The 23,852-nt window shown below is 46.6% G+C and overlaps 1 protein-coding gene across 3 annotated transcripts in view; it reads left to right on the top strand.

Moving 5' to 3' along the window:
- Positions 1-23,852, top strand: part of epha4b (eph receptor A4b) — a 128,684-nt gene that overhangs the window by 39,149 nt on the left and 65,683 nt on the right. For all 3 annotated transcript variants that reach the window (XM_036966038.1, XM_036966037.1, XM_036966039.1), the window contains exons 6-9: positions 17,689-17,844; positions 19,174-19,509; positions 21,023-21,135; positions 22,528-22,690. In XM_036966038.1, coding sequence (XP_036821933.1) covers positions 17,689-17,844; positions 19,174-19,509; positions 21,023-21,135; positions 22,528-22,690 — 768 coding nt within the window. The remainder of the gene's footprint in view (positions 1-17,688; positions 17,845-19,173; positions 19,510-21,022; positions 21,136-22,527; positions 22,691-23,852) is intronic.

The following is a 23,852-nucleotide window of genomic DNA, read 5'->3' as shown; positions in this document are numbered from 1 at the left end:
AACACTAAAACTAGCCCTAGCTCCTAACCCTAGCTCCTAACACTAAAACTAGCCCTAGCTCCTAACCCTAAAACTAACCCTAGCTCCTAACCCTAGCTCCTAACACTAAAACGAACCCTAGCTCCTAACCCTAAAACTAACCCTTAATGTAATTCTAACCTAACACTAATTCTAACCTTAACACTAAACCCCTTAAACATAGCATTTGACCTTGTGGGGACCAACAAAATGTCCCCAGTTGGTCAAATCTTTGTTTGTTTACTATTCTTTTGGGGACTTCTGGTTGAACACATCCACGCATGCACGCACACACACACACACACACACACACACACACACACACACACACACACACACACACACACACACACACACACACACACACACACACACACACACACACACACACACACACACACACACACGAACAGCTAGCCTTGTGGGGACACACAATTCAGTCCCATTCAAAATCATATTTACCCCTAACCCTAAACCTTAACCCTAACCCGTACTCTTGCCCTAAACCTAACTTTAACCTAACAACCTAACCAAAAACCTAAGCTTAACCCTAACCCTAAACCTAACCTTTGCTCCTAACCCTATTACTAACCCTACATCCTAACACTAAAAGTAACCCTAGCGCCTAACACTAAAACTAGCCCTAGCTCCTAACCCTAAAACTAACTCTAGCTCCTAACACTAAAACTAACCCTAACCTGTACTCTTTCCCTAAACCTAACCTTAACCTAACAACCTAACTAAAAACCTAAGCTTAACCCTAACCCTAAACCTAACCCTAGCTCCTAACCCTATTACTAACCCTAGATCCTAACACTAAAATTAACCCTAGCTCCTAACCCTAAAACTAGCCATAGTTCCTAACACTGAAACTAACCCTAGCTCCTAACACTAAAACTAACCCTAGCTCCTAACCCTAAAACTAGCCCTAGTTCCTAACACTGAAACTAACCCCAGCTCCTAACACTAAAACTAACCCTAGCTCCTAACCCTAGCTCCTAACATTAAAACTAACCCTAGCTTCTAACCCTAGCTCCTAACCCTAAAACTAGCCCTAGTTCCTAACACTAAAACTAACCCTAGCTCCTAACACTAAAACTAACCCTAGCTCCTAACCCTAAAACCAACCCTAGCTCCTAACCCTAGCTCCTAACACTAAAACTAACCCTAGCTCCTAACCCTAGCTCCTAACACTAAAACTAACCCTAGATCCTAACACTAAAACTAACCCTAGCTCCTAACACTAAAACTAGCCCTAGCTCCTAGCCCTAGCTCCTAACCCTAGCTCCTAACACTAAAACTAACCCTAGCTCCTAACCCTAAAACTAACCCTAGCTCCTAACCCTAGCTCCTAACACTAAAACTAACCCTAGCTCCTAACACTAAAACTAACCCTAGATCCTAACACTAAAACTAACCCTAGCTCCTAACACTAAAACTAGCCCTAGCTCCTAACCCTAGCTCCTAACACTAAAACTAGCCCTAGCTCCTAACCCTAAAACTAACCCTAGCTCCTAACCCTAGCTCCTAACACTAAAACGAACCCTAGCTCCTAACCCTAAAACTAACCCTTAATGTAATTCTAACCTAACACTAATTCTAACCTTAACACTAAACCCCTTAAACATAGCATTTGACCTTGTGGGGACCAACAAAATGTCCCCAGTTGGTCAAATCTTTGTTTGTTTACTATTCTTTTGGGGACTTCTGGTTGAACACATCCACGCATGCACGCACACACACACACACACACACACACACACACACACACACACACACACACACACACACACACACACACACACACACGAACAGCTAGCCTTGTGGGGACACACAATTCAGTCCCATTCAAAATCATATTTACCCCTAACCCTAAACCTTAACCCTAACCCGTACTCTTGCCCTAAACCTAACTTTAACCTAACAACCTAACCAAAAACCTAAGCTTAACCCTAACCCTAAACCTAACCTTTGCTCCTAACCCTATTACTAACCCTACATCCTAACACTAAAAGTAACCCTAGCTCCTAACACTAAAACTAGCCCTAGCTCCTAACCCTAAAACTAACTCTAGCTCCTAACACTAAAACTAACCCTAACCTGTACTCTTTCCCTAAACCTAACCTTAACCTAACAACCTAACTAAAAACCTAAGCTTAACCCTAACCCTAAACCTAACCCTAGCTCCTAACCCTATTACTAACCCTAGATCCTAACACTAAAACTAACCCTAGCTCCTAACCCTAAAACTAGCCATAGTTCCTAACACTGAAACTAACCCTAGCTCCTAACACTAAAACTAACCCTAGCTCCTAACCCTAAAACTAGCCCTAGTTCCTAACACTGAAACTAACCCCAGCTCCTAACACTAAAACTAACCCTAGCTCCTAACCCTAGCTCCTAACATTAAAACTAACCCTAGCTTCTAACCCTAGCTCCTAACCCTAAAACTAGCCCTAGTTCCTAACACTAAAACTAACCCTAGCTCCTAACACTAAAACTAACCCTAGCTCCTAACCCTAAAACCAACCCTAGCTCCTAACCCTAGCTCCTAACACTAAAACTAACCCTAGCTCCTAACCCTAGCTCCTAACACTAAAACTAACCCTAGATCCTAACACTAAAACTAACCCTAGCTCCTAACACTAAAACTAGCCCTAGCTCCTAGCCCTAGCTCCTAACCCTAGCTCCTAACACTAAAACTAACCCTAGCTCCTAACCCTAAAACTAACCCTAGCTCCTAACCCTAGCTCCTAACACTAAAACTAACCCTAGCTCCTAACACTAAAACTAACCCTAGATCCTAACACTAAAACTAACCCTAGCTCCTAACACTAAAACTAGCCCTAGCTCCTAACCCTAGCTCCTAACACTAAAACTAGCCCTAGCTCCTAACCCTAAAACTAACCCTAGCTCCTAACCCTAGCTCCTAACACTAAAACGAACCCTAGCTCCTAACCCTAAAACTAACCCTTAATGTAATTCTAACCTAACACTAATTCTAACCTTAACACTAAACCCCTTAAACATAGCATTTGACCTTGTGGGGACCAACAAAATGTCCCCAGTTGGTCAAATCTTTGTTTGTTTACTATTCTTTTGGGGACTTCTGGTTGAACACATCCACGCATGCACGCACACACACACACACACACACACACACACACACACACACACACACACACACACACACACATTCTCTCTCTTTATATCTCATAAGAGGATTGTTTTCCCTTTTGTGAGGTAATGAAAGGGTTGGTGTAGAAAACAGATGTAGGAACAAGGTTTATCTAGAGACCTGTGAAAGACATTGGGCTCATTTAGACACAGCTCAGCATGTGATCTTTAAAGCTCTACAGGGACCAGGGAAATCATGTCTGGTTTTACTACCTGTCTAACCCAGCGCTACGTCTCCCTCCTACCCTTTACTAGCGGAAGGAATGTGTGTGTGTGCATGTGTGTGTGTGTGCGCAAATGTCTGTGCGCGTGTGGCCGTGCTGGCAATTCGGTAAAGCCCACCTGAGCACTTTTGTGTTCATCTGAGAGACCTTTGAAGGTCAAGATCTCCTTCATCCCTAAACCTTTAACCCCCCCCCCCTCCCCAACCCCCACCCCCTCGCCAACTCTCCTGCTCTCAGGTCTGTCAGATATAGAAGGACTTAGAAATGATGGTGTGTGTGTGTCTGTGGTGGGGAGGGTGGCTGTTGCTGCAGTAAGCTGTTGAAGTGTTGAGCAGCAGGGAGGTTTTACCTTGGCCCAGATTTTACCATTGGAGAAAATATACAAATATATAGACGCATATTATATTGAACAAAATCCCCTTGAACATCAATTTACAACTCTATCTCTACCTCTCTTCGTGTGTGTGTATGTGTGTGTATGTGTATGAGTGTGTGTGTGTGTATATGTGTGTGTGTGTGTGTATGTATGTGTGTGTGTTTGCATGTGTGTGTGCGTGTGTATGTGTATGTGTGTGTGTGTATGTGTGCGTGTGTATGTGTGTGTGTGTGTGTGTGTGTGTATGTGTGTGTGTGTGTATGTGTGTGTGTGTATGTGTGTGTATGTGTGTGTGTGTGTGTGTGTGTGTGTGTCTTTCGCTTTTTCTTTCTGTCCGCCAGTGTGTTATTGTGGCTCGATGGGCCCAGCTACCGTTGATATTCAACCATGCTTTCTCCCTTTCTCTCGCTCTACCTCCCTTTACCTTAGCCCTCTCTCTCCATCCTCCCTTCCTCTCCTCTCTCTCCTCCTTCCTCATCTCTCCTGTATAAAATGGCTGACCCCCGGTGAGGTAGAAGCTGGTAGAAAGACTTTGTAGAGAAAAGCAGGCCAAGGACTTTAGTGAGAGAGCAGTGAACGCTGTAAAAACTCCTCACATCCTAATATAGAACCTCTATTGCCTACAGGGGAGGAGAGGGGGAGAGAGGGGGAGAGAGAGAGAGAGCGAGAGAGAGGGTGAGCGACAGAGTGCAAGGGAGAGGAGGAGAGAGAGAGAGGGAGCGACAGAGAGCGAGGGAGAGGAGGAGAGAGGGAGAGGGAGCGACAGAGAGCGAGGGAGAGGAGGAGAGAGAGAGGATGAGAGAGAGAGGGAGAGCTAGAGAGAGTGAGCGACAGAGTGGAAGGGAGAGGAGGAGAGAGAGGGAGAGGGAGCGACAGAGAGCGAGGGAGAGGAGGAGAGAGAGAAACTATCCTGGGACTTGGAGCATATTTGATGTTAATTGGGCACATTCTGTGTTCCATTGAGAAACACAGCGATGCTACGGTTCAGCCTTTGTGGAATAATCATCACATTCCTGGCCCACAGCAAGTACACATTACACAGTCGGCTTCAGGGGGGGGTGCAAGGTGTGCGTGCATTTGTGCGTGTGTGTTTGCGTTTGTGTGTGTGTGTGTGTGTGTGTGATTCGGGCGTCAGAACGACAGAGGGAGCGTGCAGGCAGCCGGTGAGTCTCCTGGAGAGGAAACCGAGACTCAGGAAGGGAGTGATTAACCCTCCACACACACACACACACACACACACACACACACACACACACACACACACACACACACTCTCCAGAGTGGATGGGTTCCAGATGTGCATTGGGCCAGGGGGACTGGTGTTAGTCTATCCTGGAGATCCAGTGACTTTAGACTTCAGATTGAATAGGACCCACAGTCTCCCTTGTAATGGCTCTAACTGCAGAGAAAATGACTCACTCAGCTATATAGACAGAAGAGTCTGTAACAAATGGTCTGTTAGTGTTCAGGATCCCTGGGAAATGGTTTTGTTGGATAAAGGAGTGTTGGAGCATAGGAACAGGGGTACTTCAGTTATTGGGGGGGGGTTATTTTTGTGTGTTGTTCACAAAGACAGAAGAGAAAAGGGGAAGTTAAGTTTGTGTAGCGGACAGAGGAGGACACTTCTGTCTACGCTCTGTCTTTAATCCAACAGGCACGCGAGGTTCCGGACCTTTTGTCAAAGAGAGAGACACATTTGTTTGTGACACACTTGACTTCCTTCCGGGTGGTGGAATGGATGCTGAGGTGTGTAGGGGGAACCGTATTGTCTGTCGCGCACTTGACTTCCTTCCGGGTAGTGGAATGGATGCTGAGGTGTGTAGGGGGAACCGTATTGTCCGTCGCGCACTTGACCCGAGCAAAATATATACATTCTGTTATCTTCCAGAGGTTAGAATGCATGGAGGACCAGCACACATGCACAAACACCTGGATTTCTATTCAGCCAATATGGCGTGTGTGTGTGTGTGCGTGTGTGTGTGTGTGTGTGTGTGTGTCTCTGCAGGATCTAACAAAGAGCAATTTACAGCGAGCTGTGAAAAGGAATTCTCAGAGATGTCACAGAGGGGCGTCTTCATCCCATACAGCTTGTTGAGACTGCGACGTAGTAGTAGAGACACTTTACTTCCTTCGTCTGTTTCGTCCCTCTGCTGGACCAGTTGGCAGGCAGACTTTACTACGACACGTAACAGTCAGAGGAAGAAGGTCTCTCTCGCTCTCTTTTCCTCTCCCTCCATCCCTCTCTTCCTCTGAGGTGAGGCTAGTTACAGACGCGGTAGCGGAGAGAGGCACGGGGCTCTACTCCCCCCCCCCCCCCCCTGCCTGAGGAAATGAATTATTGAGAGTGATGAACTGAAAATAACATGGAGGAGGAGAGGAGAGGGCGATGAAGACTCACCCTCCACTCGCTCTCTTCCTCTCTCGACCGTGGGACTGGGCGATGAGGGCAAGTTTGCTCAGTGTGTGTGTGTGTGTGTGTATTTGTGAGAGTGACGGCGTCGTAAAATATTTACCGTAGTCTATCTCACGTGGTGAGAGAGAGGGACTACGCAGCAAACCTCCTCTCCTAATCTCCCCCTCTGTCTCTCTCTATCCCTCACTTTCTCTCTCTCTCTCTCTTTTCTTTAGCTCACTTGCTTTCCCTGCCAACCGCTCTCCCTTTCCCTCTCGTTCACGCTTTCTCTTCCTGTCTGTGTCGTACACACAGGCACACACACACAGGCACACACACAGACACACACATACACACACACACACACACAGGCACACACACAGACACACATATACACACACACACACACACAGACACACACACACACACACACACACACACCTGCTATCAATTTAATCTGTTTTTAGACTGGCTGATAATAGCCTCAGTGGGAATGCATGAGTCTGGAGTACTGTGATCAGCTAAGGTTACCCCTCGGTAAGTGAGTGGGTGTTTTTATGTATCTCTGTGTGTAAGTGTGTTTGTTTTTAATTGCACTTAATTTCCTTCTCTTCACTCCACATGTTATTTCTTTCTCTCTCTCACTCACTCGCTCCCTTTTTGTTTTTGTTGTTTGTGTGTGTGTGCGTGTGTGTGTGTGTGTGTGTGTGTGTGTGTGTGTTCGCGCTGGTGCCCCTGTCACTGCGAAATAAAATAAATATTTGTGCAGGAGCTCTGGCAAAGGTCAGGGTCAAAGTATGACACCCAATGGGAAATGAGACACACACACACACACACAATTCCATAGATTAACCCTGAAGGTTATCACACACAATTCCGTAGATCAACCCTGAAGGCTGTGTGTGTGTGTGTGTGTGTGTGTGTGTGTGTGTGTGTGTGTGTGTGTGTGTGTGCGCGTGTTCTTACGGGCCTGCATACGTCCGTGTGTGTGCATGTTTGCCGGCTTGTGTATGACTGGTGCTGAGCTTCAAAGTTCCCCTTGACCAGTCCCTGTAATTGGACAGCATCCAGGGGACTGAGAGCAAATCAGAGCAGGGATTGAAGTGTGCTCATGTGTTTCACATACTTTTGGATTTGACAGACCGTGTCAGTCTGCATGTGTTACTGCCTTGTGTATGTAGTCAAAAAACTAGACCTCTGCATGTTGGTGTTTGTGTGTATCAGAAATGCTCAAGTTTGACCTCATGGGTGAAATGTTAAAGGTCAGTCTGGTTTTATCCGTCTCCCTCAGCTCTGACTAAAGACTATAACAATCTCTTAATTTAGGAGTCCCTCTGGGTGTCAACAAATGCCAAAACTTTTTCGCACTCGCATTCTTCCTGACACTATTTTGCCCCTTTCCTCTCAAATTCTCGTTATTTTCTTTTCTGTCTCTCTTACTCTCTCTTTCACACATGCCCACACAGACACACACTTGTTCTGGTCCACTGTGCTGGGCCCGGGGCAGAGGGTGGAGGGAAGAGGGGTGAGAGTGTATTTGGGAGGATTAGACACGGTGGGTTGGTTATTAGGATTCTAACTCCTCAGATTAGGGATTAAAGATTAGGGTGGAGAGCGAGAGGCTCAGGGTGGAGTGACTCATCGTGCTGATGACTCTGTTCCACCCAGACAGAAAGACATATACTTACTTGTCAACCACGCCTCACACACACACACACACACACACGTTATGATCTTCTATCTTCGTGGGGACCTACAATTGATTTATATTCAAAAATCCTATTTTCCCATTACCCCTAACCCTGTAAACCATAACCATAACCCTTAACCATATCCCTAACCTTAACCCAAACCCTAAACCTAGCCCCTAACCCTAAACATAACACTAACCCTTAACCATATCCCTAACCTTAACCCAAACCCTAAACCTAGCCCCTAACCCTAAACATAACACTAACCCTTACGATATCCCCAACCTTAACCCTAACCACTAACCCCTTACCCTAATTCTAACCCTAACCCGAATCGTAAACCTAACCCCTAAACTTAAAATAGCCTTTGTCCTCATGGGGACGTGGGAAATGTCCCCACAGGGGAGAATGTTCCTTGTTTTACTATCCTTGTGTGGAATTTTGGGAATTTCAGGTCCCCAAAAGGATAAAATAACCAATGACCCAACACACACAGACACTCACACCCACACGCACATACACACGCACACACATAGACAAATAGTAGTAGAAGTGGGAATGCAATTTATTGTGATTTTGGTGGAATTCTTGCTATGTCATGTACTCTGTATGTCTGTACTGCATAATAACCTGTCCTATGTCTGTACTGCACAATAACCTGTCCTATGTCTGTACTGCACGATAACCTGTCCTATATCTGTACTGCACAATAACCTGTCCTATGTCTGTACTGCACGATAACCTGTCCTATGTCTGTACTGCACAATAACCTGTCCTATGTCTGTACTGCACAATAACCTGTCCTATGTCTGTACTGCACAATAACCTGTCCTATGTCGCTGCTGCATAATAACCTGTCCTATGTCTGTACTGCATAATAACCTGCCCTATGTCTGTACTGCACAATAACCTGTCCTATGTCTGTACTGCACAATAACATGTCCTATGTCTGTACTGCACAATAACCTGTCCTATGTCGCTGCTGCATAATAACCTGTCCTATGTCTGTACTGCACAATAACCTGTCCTATGTCTGTACTGCACAATAACCTGTCCTATGTCTGTACTGCACAATAACCTGTCCTATATCTGTACTGCACAATAACCTGTCCTATGTCTGTACTGCACAATAACCTGTCCTATGTCTGTACTGCACAATAACCTGTCCTATATCTGTACTGCACAATAACCTGTCCTATATCTGTACTGCACAATAACCTGTCCTATGTCTGTACTGCACGATAACCTGTCCTATGTCTGTACTGCACAATAACCTGTCCTATATCTGTACTGCACAATAACCTGTCCTATATCTGTACTGCACAATAACCTGTCCTATATCTGTACTGCACAATAACCTGTCCTATGTCGCTGCTGCATAATAACCTGTCCTATGTCTGTACTGCACAATAACCTGTCCTATGTCTGTACTGCACAATAACCTGTCCTATGTCTGTACTGCACAATAACCTGTCCTATATCTGTACTGCATAATAACCTGTCCTATATCTGTACTGCACAATAACCTGTCCTATGTCTGTACTGCACAATAACATGTCCTATGTCTGTACTGCACAATAACCTGTCCTATGTCTGTACTGCATAATAACCTGTCCCATGTCTGTACTGCACAATAACCTGTCCTATGTCTGTACTGCATAATAACCTGTCCTATGTCTGTACTGCATAATAACCTGTCCCATGTCTGTACTGCACAATAACCTGTCCTATGTCTGTACTGCATAGTAACCTGTCCTATGTCTGTACTGCACAATAACCTGTCCTATGTCTGTACTGCACAATAACCTGTCCTATATCTGTACTGCACAATAACCTGTCCTATGTCGCTGCTGCATAATAACCTGTCCTATGTCTGTACTGCACAATAACATGTCCTATGTCTGTACTGCACAATAACCTGTCCTATATCTGTACTGCACAATAACCTGTCCTATATCTGTACTGCACAATAACCTGTCCTATGTCGCTGCTGCATAATAACCTGTCCTATGTCTGTACTGCACAATAACATGTCCTATGTCTGTACTGCACAATAACCTGTCCTATATCTGTACTGCACAATAACCTGTCCTATGTCTGTACTGCACAATAACCTGTCCTATGTCGCTGCTGCATAATAACCTGTCCTATGTCTGTACTGCATAATAACCTGCCCTATGTCTGTACTGCACAATAACCTGTCCTATGTCTGTACTGCACAATAACATGTCCTATGTCTGTACTGCACAATAACCTGTCCTATGTCGCTGCTGCATAATAACCTGTCCTATGTCTGTACTGCACAATAACCTGTCCTATGTCTGTACTGCACAATAACCTGTCCTATGTCTGTACTGCACAATAACCTGTCCTATATCTGTACTGCACAATAACCTGTCCTATGTCTGTACTGCACAATAACCTGTCCTATGTCTGTACTGCACAATAACCTGTCCTATATCTGTACTGCACAATAACCTGTCCTATGTCTGTACTGCACAATAACATGTCCTATGTCTGTACTGCACAATAACCTGTCCTATGTCTGTACTGCACAATAACCTGTCCTATATCTGTACTGCACAATAACCTGTCCTATGTCGCTGCTGCATAATAACCTGTCCTATGTCTGTACTGCACGATAACCTGCCCTATGTCTGTACTGCATAATAACCTGTCCTATGTCTGTACTGCACAATAACCTGTCCTATGTCTGTACTGCACAATAACCTGTCCTATGTCGCTGCTGCATAATAACCTGTCCTATGTCTGTACTGCACAATAACCTGTCCTATGTCTGTACTGCATAATAACCTGTCCCATGTCTGTACTGCACAATAACCTGTCCTATGTCTGTACTGCACAATAACCTGTCCTATGTCTGTACTGCATAATAACCTGTCCCATGTCTGTACTGCACAATAACCTGTCCTATGTCTGTACTGCATAATAACCTGCCCTATGTCTGTACTGCACAATAACCTGTCCTATGTCGCTGCTGCATAATAACCTGTCCTATGTCTGTACTGCACGATAACCTGCCCTATGTCTGTACTGCATAATAACCTGTCCCATGTCTGTACTGCACAATAACCTGTCCTATGTCGCTGCTGCATAATAACCTGTCCTATGTCTGTACTGCACAATAACCTGCCCTATGTCGCTGCTGCATAATAACCTGTCCTATGTCGCTGCTGCATAATAACCTGTCCTATGTCGCTGCTGCATAATAACCTGTCCTATGTCGCTGCTGCATAATAACCTGTCCTATGTCGCTGCTGCATAATAACCTGTCCTATGTCGCTGCTGCATAATAACCTGTCCTATGTCTGTACTGCACAATAACCTGCCCTATGTCTGTACTGCATAATAACCTGTCCTATGTCGCTGCTGCATAATAACCTGTCCTATGTCTGTACTGCACGATAACCTGTCCTATGTCTGTACTGCACAATAACCTGTCCTATGTCGCTGCTGCATAATAACCTGTCCTATGTCTGTACTGCACGATAACCTGTCCTATGTCTGTACTGCACGATAACCTGTCCTATGTCTGTACTGCACAATAACCTGTCCTATGTCGCTGCTGCATAATAACCTGGCCTATGTCTGTACTGCACGATAACCTGTCCTATGTCTGTACTGCACGATAACCTGTCCTATGTCGCTGCTGCATAATAAGCTGGCCTATGTCTGTACTGAATTATAACCTGTCCCATGTCTGTACTGCATAATAACCTGTCCTATGTCGCTGCTGCATAATAACCTGTCCTATGTCTGTACTGCATAGTAACCTGTCCTATGTCTGTACTGCATAGTAACCTGTCCTATGTCGCTGCTGCATAATAACATGTCCTATGTCTGTACTGCACAATAACCTGGCCTATGTCTGTACTGCACAATAACCTGTCCTATTTCGCTGCTGCATAATAACCTGTCCTATGTCTGTACTGCATAATAACCTGTCCTATGTCTGTACTGCACGATAACCTGTCCTATGTCTGTACTGCACAATAACCTGGCCTATGTCTGTACTGCACAATAACATGTCCTATGTCTGTATTGCACAATAACCTGTCCTATGTATGTACTGCACAATAACCTGTCCTATGTATGTACTGCACAATAACCTGTCCTATGTCGCTGCTGCATAATAACCTGTCCTATGTCTGTACTGCATAAAAACCTGTCCTATGTCTGTACTGCATAATAACCTGTCCTATGTCGCTGCTGCATAATAACCTGGCCTATGTAGGTACTGCGTAAATACCTGGCCTATGATTGTACTGCGTAGTAAACTGGCCTATGTCTGTACTGCATAATAACCTGGCCTATCTGTCCTAAGACAGTTGTTTATCCAACGACCAGAGTGCATGTTTACCCTCTGAAGATTTGTTTCAGGCACACACACACACACTTTTAGACCTGTCGAATCCGATCTTGTCAGATTTCTCCACTGACGCTTGATGTATCAATTTTTAAATGGGTAAGCCTGAACAGGTCCCTGGATAGCCCACACATGGGTTTAACACACACACAATGACGTGCATACACACACAGACACACACACACACACACAAACATTGCTATCTAATTCGAGGGAGCTGCGCGGTATTTAAGGGGGACAGGAAAGGGGCTCCATCTTGAAAGTGTGTTGCCATGGTGACCATTATGGTGCTCATCTCCCCTGGGCCAGAGAGCTTTTTTTTACACAACTTCTCTTCATGGAGCGCAACACACACACGCCCGGCATGCACACACACTCAACACAATGCACAAACTCACATATACGAACACACAAACTCGCATTGAAGAGAAACGGAAGCATAGAAAATGAAGGGAAGGAGGGGTAGAAACATATCAGAGGCTGAGAGACGTGAAGCCCCTTGAGGCCGTGTCGTAGTTCTGACGGCCGATTCGGTGGAAATCTGTCCTCTGTCCTCTGGGTGCAGAAGGGTGGCTTTATTGTTGTGTTGTTTTGTCACTGCCTCCGTGAGAGAGCAGCCTCTCTGAATCCAACATGATTGGGGTTCAGCGTGGTGTGATGATGTGGGGTCAGACTGGCCAACCTACAAAGGCCAAGTTTAACGCAGTTCATAAACACACGGCTGTTGTTGTCTGGCTCTGCCCAGATACCCCAGATACCCTACCCTACCCAGATACCCTAGCAGTTAACATTACACTCATAAAAGTTCCAAAAGAATACAGACATTTCACACACACACACACACACACACACACACACACACACACACACACACACACACACACACACACACACCAGACAGTCTGTAGTATTCAGAGGTTGCTGTTTGATGTGACCTTTCCTCCGAGCCACAGGAGAAGACTGCTCTCGTCTGGATCTCTGAATGATTCACTGTGGGATCGATTACCTGCCTTAAAGTGGCATTACAACGGGTCTGTTTTCAGGTGTAATGGTAAGCTTACGGTTAGCGGTTGACATCACAGGTGTGGCCAGAAGAAAAGTGTTGCATCTCCTTAAGAACACACATACACACACACACACACACACACACACACACACACACACACACACACACACACACAGGGTGCGTAATTGTCTTTAGTAGCTGTAGTATATCATATCAAACTATCGATCGTCATGGACACAGACTCCAGTCGCTGTATGAATATTTAATAAGACGAGCCTCTTACAGATACTGGATCTGAGACACACACAGATCTGAGATGACTCGCCTCTTTAGCATTACCCCGTACACACTAATCACACACACGCTGTGCATGTATCAACCCACTCACCTTACCTCAGTTTCCCATACGGAGAGAAACAGACAGGCCTACATTTCAAGTTCAAAAGCAAAAAGTTATTGTAGTTCCAGGAGTATCAAACTTGTGTCTCTGTTTTTAGATCCTCGGGAGCTGCTGTGAGTGTGTCTCTGGCTTATCCACCTGTACCTTGCCCGTATTTTAGGGAAATCATTAATCATAGGGGAGCAAAGTCTACTGGCACAATCCTCAATGGACACTGTGTGTGCGTGTGTGTGTGTGTGTGTGTGTGTGTGTGTGTGTGTGTGTGTGTGTGTGTGTGTGTGTGCGTGCCAGAGAGAAAATAATTCTCTAGGGTCCTTTGCTCTCCTTCCTCCCATGTCAGCTCTCGGCTCCCATGGCTAGGTGTGTGTGTGTGTCTTCTGTCAGCTGTTGGCTAGGCTGCGGAGCAGCATGGAAAAGTGGCTTTTCTCCTGGGATCTTTTCTTTCCGGAGAGTTCTGCTTCTGGAACAGGGACATAAAGGACCTCGAAGTTGCAGACAAATAGACAGACAGACAGACAGACAGACAGACAGACAGATAGACAGACAGGGGGCCTCGCGCCAAGCCGGGCGTCCTTACAGCTGCCTGATCAAAACCTACTAAGGCTGTGTAGACTGAAACTACTGTCCTCTGCACTGATGTGTGTGTGTGTGTGGGGTTGTGTGTGTCTGGGCTTTATACTTGCCAGAGCAGAATGGGCCAAGGTCCCTTCTCTGCTCCCCTCTGCTGATACACGGAAAAATACACACACACACACAGTGTTAACGTCCATGGGGGATTGTGCTAGGGGACTTAGCTCCTCTATGATTAATGATTTGCCTAAATATGGCTGATTTTCCTAAATACAGGTGGAAAAGTCAGAGAGACCAAAGAGTGGAACGACTAAGTTAAAGAAGATGAGTGATTTACTAAGAGAGAGTAGAAAGGAAATATACACAATGAGTAGTATTTTTAGGCCCTTTATTAAACAATTTAGTTCTGGCACATGGTGTCCTATCTATTCTTTTTTTTGTCCCCTTTCTCCCCTCTATTTCTTTCTCCTGCTCTCTCTAGTTCTTCTCTCTTTTTCCCTGCTCTCTCTAGTTCTTCTCTCTTTTCCCCTGCTCTCTCTAGTTCTTCTGTCTTTTCTCCTGCTCTCTCTAGTTCTTCTGTCTTTTCCCCTGTTCTCTCTAGTTCTTCTGTCTTTTCTCCTGCTCTCTCTAGTTTGTCTGTCTTTTCCCCTGCTCTCTCTAGTTCGTCTGTCTTTTCTCCTGCTCTCTCTAGTTCGTCTGTCTTTTCCCCTGCTCTCTCTAGTTCTTCTGTCTTTTCCCCTGCTCTCTCTAGTTCGTCTGTCTTTTCTCCTGCTCTCTCTAGTTCGTCTGTCTTTTCCCCTGCTCTCTCTAGTTCTTCTGTCTTTTCCCCTGCTCTCTCTAGTTCTTCTGTCTTTTCCCCTGCTCTCTCTAGTTCGTCTGTCTTTTATCCTGCTCTCTCTAGTTCGTCTGTCTTTTCTCCTGCTCTCTCTAGTTCGTCTGTCTTTTCCCCTGCTCTCTCTAGTTCTTCTGTCTTTTCCCCTGTTCTCTCTAGTTCTTCTGTCTTTTCTCCTGCTCTCTCTAGTTTGTCTGTCTTTTCCCCTGCTCTCTCTAGTTCGTCTGTCTTTTCTCCTGCTCTCTCTAGTTCGTCTGTCTTTTCCCCTGCTCTCTCTAGTTCGTCTGTCTTTTCTCCTGCTCTCTCTAGTTCGTCTGTCTTTTCCCCTGCTCTCTCTAGTTCTTCTGTCTTTTCCCCTGCTCTCTCTAGTTCTTCTGTCTTTTCCCCTGCTCTCTCTAGTTCGTCTGTCTTTTCTCCTGCTCTCTCTAGTTCGTCTGTCTTTTCCCCTGCTCTCTCTAGTTCTTCTGTCTTTTCTCCTGCTCTCTCTAGTTCGTCTGTCTTTTCTCCTGCTCTCTCTAGTTCTTCTGTCTTTTCCCCTGCTCTCTCTAGTTCTTCTGTCTTTTCCCCTGCTCTCTCTAGTTCGTCTGTCTTTTCTCCTGCTCTCTCTAGTTCGTCTGTCTTTTCTCCTGCTCTCTCTAGTTCTTCTGTCTTTTCCCCTGCTCTCTCTAGTTCTTCTGTCTTTTCTCCTGCTCTCTCTAGTTCGTCTGTCTTTTCTCCTGCTCTCTCTAGTTCGTCTGTCTTTTCCCCTGCTCTCTCTAGTTCTTCTGTCTTTTCCCCTCCTCTCTCCTTTCCTCTCGTCTGTTTTATTCAGCTGGTTAATGTGTATTTTTTGGATATTGTGGCATTTGGGCCATTTCTTGGTATATGTGTGTGTGATTGTATATTACTATGTAATATACACTACCGGTCAAAAGTTTTAGGACACCTACTCATTCAAGGGTTTTTCTTTATTTTTACTATTTTCTACATTGCAGAATAATATTGAAGACATCAAAACGATGAAATAACACATATGGAATCGTGTAGTAACCCAAAAAGTGTTAAACAAATCAACACATATTTTATATTTGGGATTCTTCAAAGTAGTCACCCTTTGACTTGATGACAGCTTTGCACACTCTTGGCCACTACTAAAGGCACCGATAATAAGAAGAGACTTGCTTGGGCCAAGAAACAAAAGCAATGGACATTAGTCCGGTGGATATCTGTCCTTTGGTCTAGAGGTCAAATGTGAGATTTTTGGTTCCAACCGAAGTGTCTTTGTGAGATGCGGTGTGGGTGAACGGATGATCTCCTCATTTGTATTTCCCACCGTAAAGCATGGAGGAAAAGGGGTGATGTTGCGGGTGTGCTTTGCTGGTGTCACTGTGATTTATTTAAAATTCAAGGCACACTTAACCAGCATGGCTACCACAGCTTTCTGCAGTGATACGCCATCCCATTATTTGGGCTAAGTAGGACTATAAGTTATTTTTCAACAGGACAATGACCCAACACACCTCCAGGCACCTCCAGGTGTATTTTACCAAGAAGGAGGGCGATGGAGTGCTGCATCAGATGACCTGGCCTCCAAAATCTGCCAACCTCAACCCAATTGAGATGGTTTGGGATGAGTCGGACCGCAGAGTGAAGGAAAAGCAGCCAACAAGTGCTCAGCATATGTGGGAACTCCTGTTGGAAAAGCATTCCAGGTGAAGCTGGTTGAGAGAATGCCAAGAGTGTGCAAGCAAAGCTGTCATCATGGCAAAGGGTGGCTATTTGAAGAATCTCAAATATAAAATATATTTAGACTTGTAGTAACCCAAAAAGTGTTACACATGATTCCATATGTGTTATTTCATAGTTTTGATGTCTTCACTATTTTTCGACAATGTAGAAAATAGTAAAAAAATAAAGGAAAACCCTTGAATGAGTAGGTATTCTAAAACGTTTGACCGGTAGTGTGTGCGGTGTGTGTGCCTTTTTTCTGTGTGCGTTGAGAGGCATATGTAGCTCAGTTCCTAGTATTCCCAGAGCTGCAGGTCACTCTGATGTGTGTGTGTGTGTTGGACTGTGTGTGTGTGACAAGGGTCATTTACGGCAGTGCCGAGGCGAACAACGCCTTGCTTGATTAAATCCATGACCTTCAGCACCGGCACACGCAATCCACACACACTCCGCATTCTTAACACACACACACTCGGCACACGTAATCAGCACCCAAAGGAATCTGTCATGGCATTGACCCATCTGCACACAAACACACACACACACACACACACACACACACACACACACACACACACACACACACACACACACACACACACACACACACACACACACCATCTATGGAATTGCGCTTCCAAACACCCTCAATCTCCTGACAGTGGAAAGGGCCATTTACCCTCAGAGGAGTATAATCACCCAATTTACAATGCATTCAGTAGTGGCACATTTGAACCCTGTGTTATACCTTTTCAGGTTGTAGACACCACAGAAACATAGAAATAAAAGTAGAACTGTGGTGTTCTCATTTTGTAGCCTTGCGTTTTCCAGTTCCCCACCGCTGTCTTACCTTGTCGACCTGGTGTAGTGGCTCATTTCTTACCTTCTGTTCTCTCCTCTCTCCCCAGCGTGCAGACCGGGCTCCTACAAGGCCTCAGCGACCGACGCCTACTGCACAAAATGTCCCCCACATAGCTCCTCACACCTGGAGAGAGCCTCCGAGTGTGTGTGTGAGAAAGGCTTCCACCGCGCGGAGACGGACCCGCGCTCCATGGCCTGCACACGTGAGCAGCACACACACACACACACACACGCACACACACGCACGTAAAAACATGCACAGACACTCACCGAGACACACTTGCAGACGAGCACAAGCACCAAACATCCACACACTTACTGTTTATTGGCATCCTCAAAACTCAATTTGGTTGAGTTCCTTTTGTAAAAGCCTTTGATCACAGACAGCTCTCTAGATACATATCACTGCTCTTCGAGATCACTTTAATTGTTTGTCTGAGCTTACGGGGGACCCTATTAGATGACACTGATACCGTGACTCAATGATACTCTATGATACTCCCGACACGAGCTGATACTAGAGGTTCTGTCTGAATCCACCGGAGGTACCGGCAGGATGGGCACCGACCACCAACCACATCCTGACGCATCTCCCACACAGAGAGAGAGAGAGAGAGAGAGAGAGAGAGAGACGAGCTAGATAGATAGAAAGAAAGAGAGAGAGAGAGAGAGAGAGAGAGGAGTGTAGAGAGGGAGGATGGGGAGAGACACATATACACACACACGTGTGGGAAGGAGTGAAACCCATTAGGAGGTTATGGTAGATCAAACGTATTAATCGTTGCAGCAGGTGTGATGTGACAGGGGATATGAGCTGGAAATGAGCAACGGCTCTCACAGATGTGTCACCTCACCACACACACACACACACACACACACAAACACACGGGTACACACGGGTACACATCTCTGTCGCCTACTCGATCTTCTCCTGTTCTATCTGTCTCTTTCCTTTTACACGCTACAATCTCTCTCTCTGCCTCTTTTTTTTCTGTCTCTCGTCTCTCTCTCTCCGTCTCCCACTTTAAGGAGGTGATGAGGAGAGGAGCTTTTGGGGGTGGTTGAAAGGTGGGGAGAGGTGTTAGAAAGAGTTGGAAAAGGACGGAAATAGGGATGAGAGAGAAGGGTGGAAATGACCATTTGGGAGAGATGAGAAGAAGAACAGGGAGGAAGATACAGGGAGAGAGGAGAAGATGTGAGGGAGAGGGCGAGAGAGGGGCAGACATCAGGCTCCCTGTCACATATCATCCGCTGTCATCAGATTTACGGTAGACAGCCTCTATTACCCCCCCCCCCCCCCCCCCACCTGCTGCCCTTTACAGAGGCCTGCCACTGGGCAGCATGATCAGGAAAGGCCCAGGCTTTAGAGGCCCCCTGGGCCTCACTAGTCATCCTGCTGCTGATGAGATGTCATCAGTCCAGACACTGGAGCCTGAACCACCATTCATCATTGCAGCACTGAAATGATCCCATCATACACACAGTGACAGACACACACACACACTCACCGTCTCTCCCCTCTCTCCTCCCAGGTCCCCCTTCGGCTCCAGAGAACACCATCTCCACGGTCAATGAGACATGTGTCACACTAGAATGGAGTCCCCCACGTGACACGGGAGGTCGAGGTGACATCACCTACAGCCTCCGCTGCAGGAAGTGCTCTGGGGACGACATGAAGTGTGCGCCCTGTGGCAGCGGAGTCCATTTTGTGCCGAGGCAGTTTGGTCTCTCTGTGGCTATGGTGATGGTCACTGACCTGCAGCCACACAGCAACTACAGCTTCACCATAGAGAGCCTGAATGGAGTGTCTGATCTGAGTCCCACACCCAGGGGAGCTGTGATAGTTAATGTCACCACCAGCCAGACAGGTAGGAACACACGCGGACAAACACGCGAACAAACACGAGGACAAACACGCGGACAAACACGAGGACAAACACGCAGACAAACACGCGGACAAACACGAGGACAAACACGCAGACAAACACGAGGACAAACACGCAGACAAACACGAGGACAAACACGCGGACAAACACGAGGACAAACACGAGGACAAACACGAGGACAAACACGCGGACAAACACGCGGACAAACACGAGGACAAACACGAGGACAAACACGAGGACAAACACGCGGACAAACACGAGGACAAACACGCGGACAAACACGCGGACAAACACGCGGACAAACACGAGGACAAACACGCAGACAAACACGCGGACAAACACGAGGACAAACACGAGGACAAACACGAGGACAAACACGCGGACAAACACGAGGACAAACACGAGGACAAACACGCGGACAAACACGAGGACAAACACGCGGACAAACACGCGGACAAACACACTACCGTTTCAGTGTATTGGCAGTCAATGTCTGCTCAGTAATGATGTCTGGACTGATGTCTAACACACACACACACACACACACACACACACACACACACACACACACACACACACACGTAATATGAGAGATTGGATATGCCTAGACCTAATCAGATTTGAAAGGACACACAGACACACTCTCTTCACTGTGTCCCAAACCCTTCACCCAGGGCTTTGCATCTGCTGAAAACTCTCAATTAGGACACACTCACATGTGCTGATTGGATCTGGACACACACAGTACATGGAGTGTGTGTGTGTGTAGGACAGGTTGAGGGGGCCGTGGAGTGTGATGGTGAGTAATGGGGGGCCGTGTAGGGGATGTGTCAGAGAGGGCCGAGGAGAGAGGTTGTTAACCTTGTTAACAGTCCTACGTGTCTCCCGCACTGTCACACACCCTGCTCCTCTCAACATGTCACCCACACACACTTCTACCTGTGCCCCCCGAGCACTCTGACACTCCCTCTGACACAAACACACACGCACACGCACACACACACAAAGTCAGTCATTTCACACATGTACATATAGCTGAGTTCTACACACTGCAGAGAACTCTCATTATAGCACAGTGGTAATCAATCTATCTCTCTTTCTCTCTCTGTCTCTCCCTCTCTCTCTCTCTGTCTCTCCCTCTCTCTCTCTCTCTCTCTCTCTCTCTCTCTCTCTCTCCTCTCTCTCTCTCTCTCTCTCTCTCTCTGTCTCTGTCTCTCTCTCTCTCCCTCCCCCTCTCTCGCTCTGTCCCTCCCTCTCTCACTCTTTCTCCCTCCCTCTCTCTCTCTCTCTCTCTATCCCTCCCGTGCTGTCTTTCGCCGCTGTCGCTCTCTTTCTCCCCCACTCCCCTGCTACCTCTCGCCCTCACCCACTACCTCCGCCTTTCACCCTCCCCCCGCTGTCTCGCTCCTTTTCTCCCTGTACTCTCTTCCCCCCAACCCCCCCAAATTCCACTCTACCCCCCTTCCTCCATCTATTCCCCCCCCCCCCCCTGTAGTGAGTGTGGTCCTGAAGGAGAGGAGGAGCAAGGACAGTATCACTCTGGCGTGGCAGGGCCCCGACAGACCCAATGGAGCCATAGTGGAGTATGAAGTAATTTACTATGAGAAGGTCAGTCACACCTCCCTTTCTCTCTCTCTTCTCTTGTCCTCTCTTCCCTCTCTTCTCCTCCTCCTAATGTCTTGTCTTAGACCTGGAAATGTATCTGACGAGCACAGGAGTGCGCTTGATTTAGCTCGCCCGGCACAACGGCCAGGCAGAGTTAGCACCCTAGGACCAATGGAACGGCTCCCGAAAGGGAAGTGGATGTCTACGGTGCACCTGGTGAGCTAAATCAAGCGCAGCTAAGACTGTAGCTCGACACCCCTGGTGCTGTGGCTCAAGCAGAGAGAAGCTCCTACGGCTCATCTCTCCAATGTTAGCATTACAGTATTATTTGTTAGCTTGTGTGTGTGTGTGTGTGTGTGTGTGTGTGTGTTGATGTACTGTGTGGTGGTGTTGAATCACCCTCAAGGCTTTAATACATTGTTTATCATAACAGTAGTAAACACAGCAAACACACAACTTTCCTCTCTCTCACACGCATCCTAGCTGGCGCTCTAACCAAGCACACTAACACCCAACAGCCTCTGAAAAAGCCTTGTGAAAGACACAAGGTGTTGAATACAGATGAAAACAGGAGTGTGACAAGTATGAGAGAAGACAGGAGAGGAGCCGGAGGTGTGTGTGTGTGTGTGTGAATGTGTTTGCGCATGTGTGTGTTATTGGCAGGGATCAAGGGTAATATTCCACAGTAACAGTGCTAATCCGTGTAGTGGAGCGTCTCTCATTAGAGAAGGTATCAGAGGCTCTGCAGGGAGTCTGCTCACTGACACACATGCCCGCACACACACACTTTATTTACATGCATGTTTCTCTCTCTCTTTCTCTCCCTCTCTCTGTCTGCCTCCCTCTCCCTCTCTCTCTGTCTCCACCTCCTTCCCAATCCCCCTCTCTCTCTCTCTCTCTCTCTCTCTCTCTCTCTCTCTCCACCTCCTTCCCAATCCCCCTCTCTCTCTCTCTCTCTGTCTCCACCATCCTCCCTCTCTCTCTCCCTCTCTCTCTCTGCCTCCCTCTCCCTCTCCCTCTCTCTCTCTGCCTCCCTCTCCCTCTCTCTCTGCCTCCCTCTCCCTCTCTCTCTCTCTGCCTCCCTCTCCCTCTCCCTCTCCCTCTCTCTCTGTGTCTCCACCTCCCTCTCTCTCTCTCTCTCTGTCTGTGTCCACCTCCCTCTCCCTCTCTCTCTCTGCCTCCCTCTCCCTCTCTGCCTCCCTCTCCCTCTCTGCCTCCCTCTCCCTCTCTTTCTCTGCCTCCCTCTCCCTCTCTCTCTCTGCCTCCCTCTCCCTCTCTCTCTGTCTCCACCTCTCTCTCTCTCTCTCTCTCTCCACCATCCTCCCTCTCTCTCTCTGTCTCCACCTCCCTCCCCTCTCTCTGTGTGTGTGTCTCCACCTCTCTCTCTAACATTAGAACCAGAGAGAGCAGAACTACACAGTCCTAAAGACCAGGTCCAATGTGATGACTGTAGATGGTCTGAAGCCTGGTACTACATATGTGTTCCGTGTCCGAGCTAGAACGGAAGGGGGATACGGCAACTACGGAGGAGAGATAGAACTGGAGACCAGCCACGAAGGTAGTTAAAGATCCCTCTCTGTCTCTTCCTCTGTCTGTCTCCACGTACCCTCTGTTGGCGGCTCGGGGCCTCTTTTTCTCTTACCTCTCCTTTTTTCACCTCTCTCTCTGTCCGTCCTCTTTGTCTCCTTCAGGTCCGTCTCACTCCTTCCTTGTTCTCCTCTTTTTCATTGTCATATTGCGAGAAAGGAAGTGACATTCCATCTCATGAGACTCTCTAAGATTCCACTAGGGCTGTGATGATTCTGGAATTTGGGGTAACAATGAATGGTCTTGCAAATGACCATGGTTGTTAAATTGTCATTTTTGTGGAAAAATGTCTTGAGCTCGTAATGCATCATAATGAACACAACACAGGTTTGTTGACACACTCCCGTCTCAAAAACAAAAGATTTTGACCGCTTGGAACTTTGGGAATCGAAGTTTTCCCTCCCGACTGTGCTGTTCTGCATGTGAAATAATTACCAACACTTTTCGTAGAAAAATAGTAAACTGCTATTTTTGTTGTTTATTTAACATTTTGTTTAACTAGGCAAGTCAGTTAAGAACAAATTCTTGTTTACAATGACGACCTCCCTAAAGGCAAAAGGCCCCTCCTGCGGGGGGCGGGGCCTGGGATGAAAAAATAAATAGAATATAAATATAGGACAAAACACACATCACAACAAGAGAGACAACGCAACACTACATAAAGAGAGATCTAAGACCACAACACAGCAAGGCAGCAACAGATGACAACACAGCATGGTAGCAACACAACATCACAACAACATGGTAGCAACACAACATGGTAGCAGCACAAAACATGGTACACACATTATTGGGCACAGACAACAGCACAAAGGTCAAGAAGGTAGAGACAACAATACATCACACAAAACAGCCACAACTGTCAGTAAGAGTGTCCATGATTGACTCTTTGAATGAAGAGATGGAGATAAAACTGTACAGTTTGAGTGTTTGTTGCAGCTCGTTCCAGTCGCTACCTGCAGCAAACTGAAAAGAGGAGCGACCTAGGGATGTGTTTGCTTTGGGGACCTTTAACGGAATGTGACTGGCAGAACAGATGTTGTATGTGGAGGATGAGGGCTGCAGTAGGTATCTCAGATAGGGGGGAGTGAGGCCTAAGAGGGTTTTATAAATAAGCGACAGGTATACAGAGA

This window comes from Oncorhynchus mykiss, chromosome 28 (assembly GCF_013265735.2).
Source record: "Oncorhynchus mykiss isolate Arlee chromosome 28, USDA_OmykA_1.1, whole genome shotgun sequence".
Taxonomy (NCBI): domain Eukaryota; kingdom Metazoa; phylum Chordata; class Actinopteri; order Salmoniformes; family Salmonidae; genus Oncorhynchus; species Oncorhynchus mykiss.
This window is presented reverse-complemented; position numbering and strand designations above follow the sequence as displayed.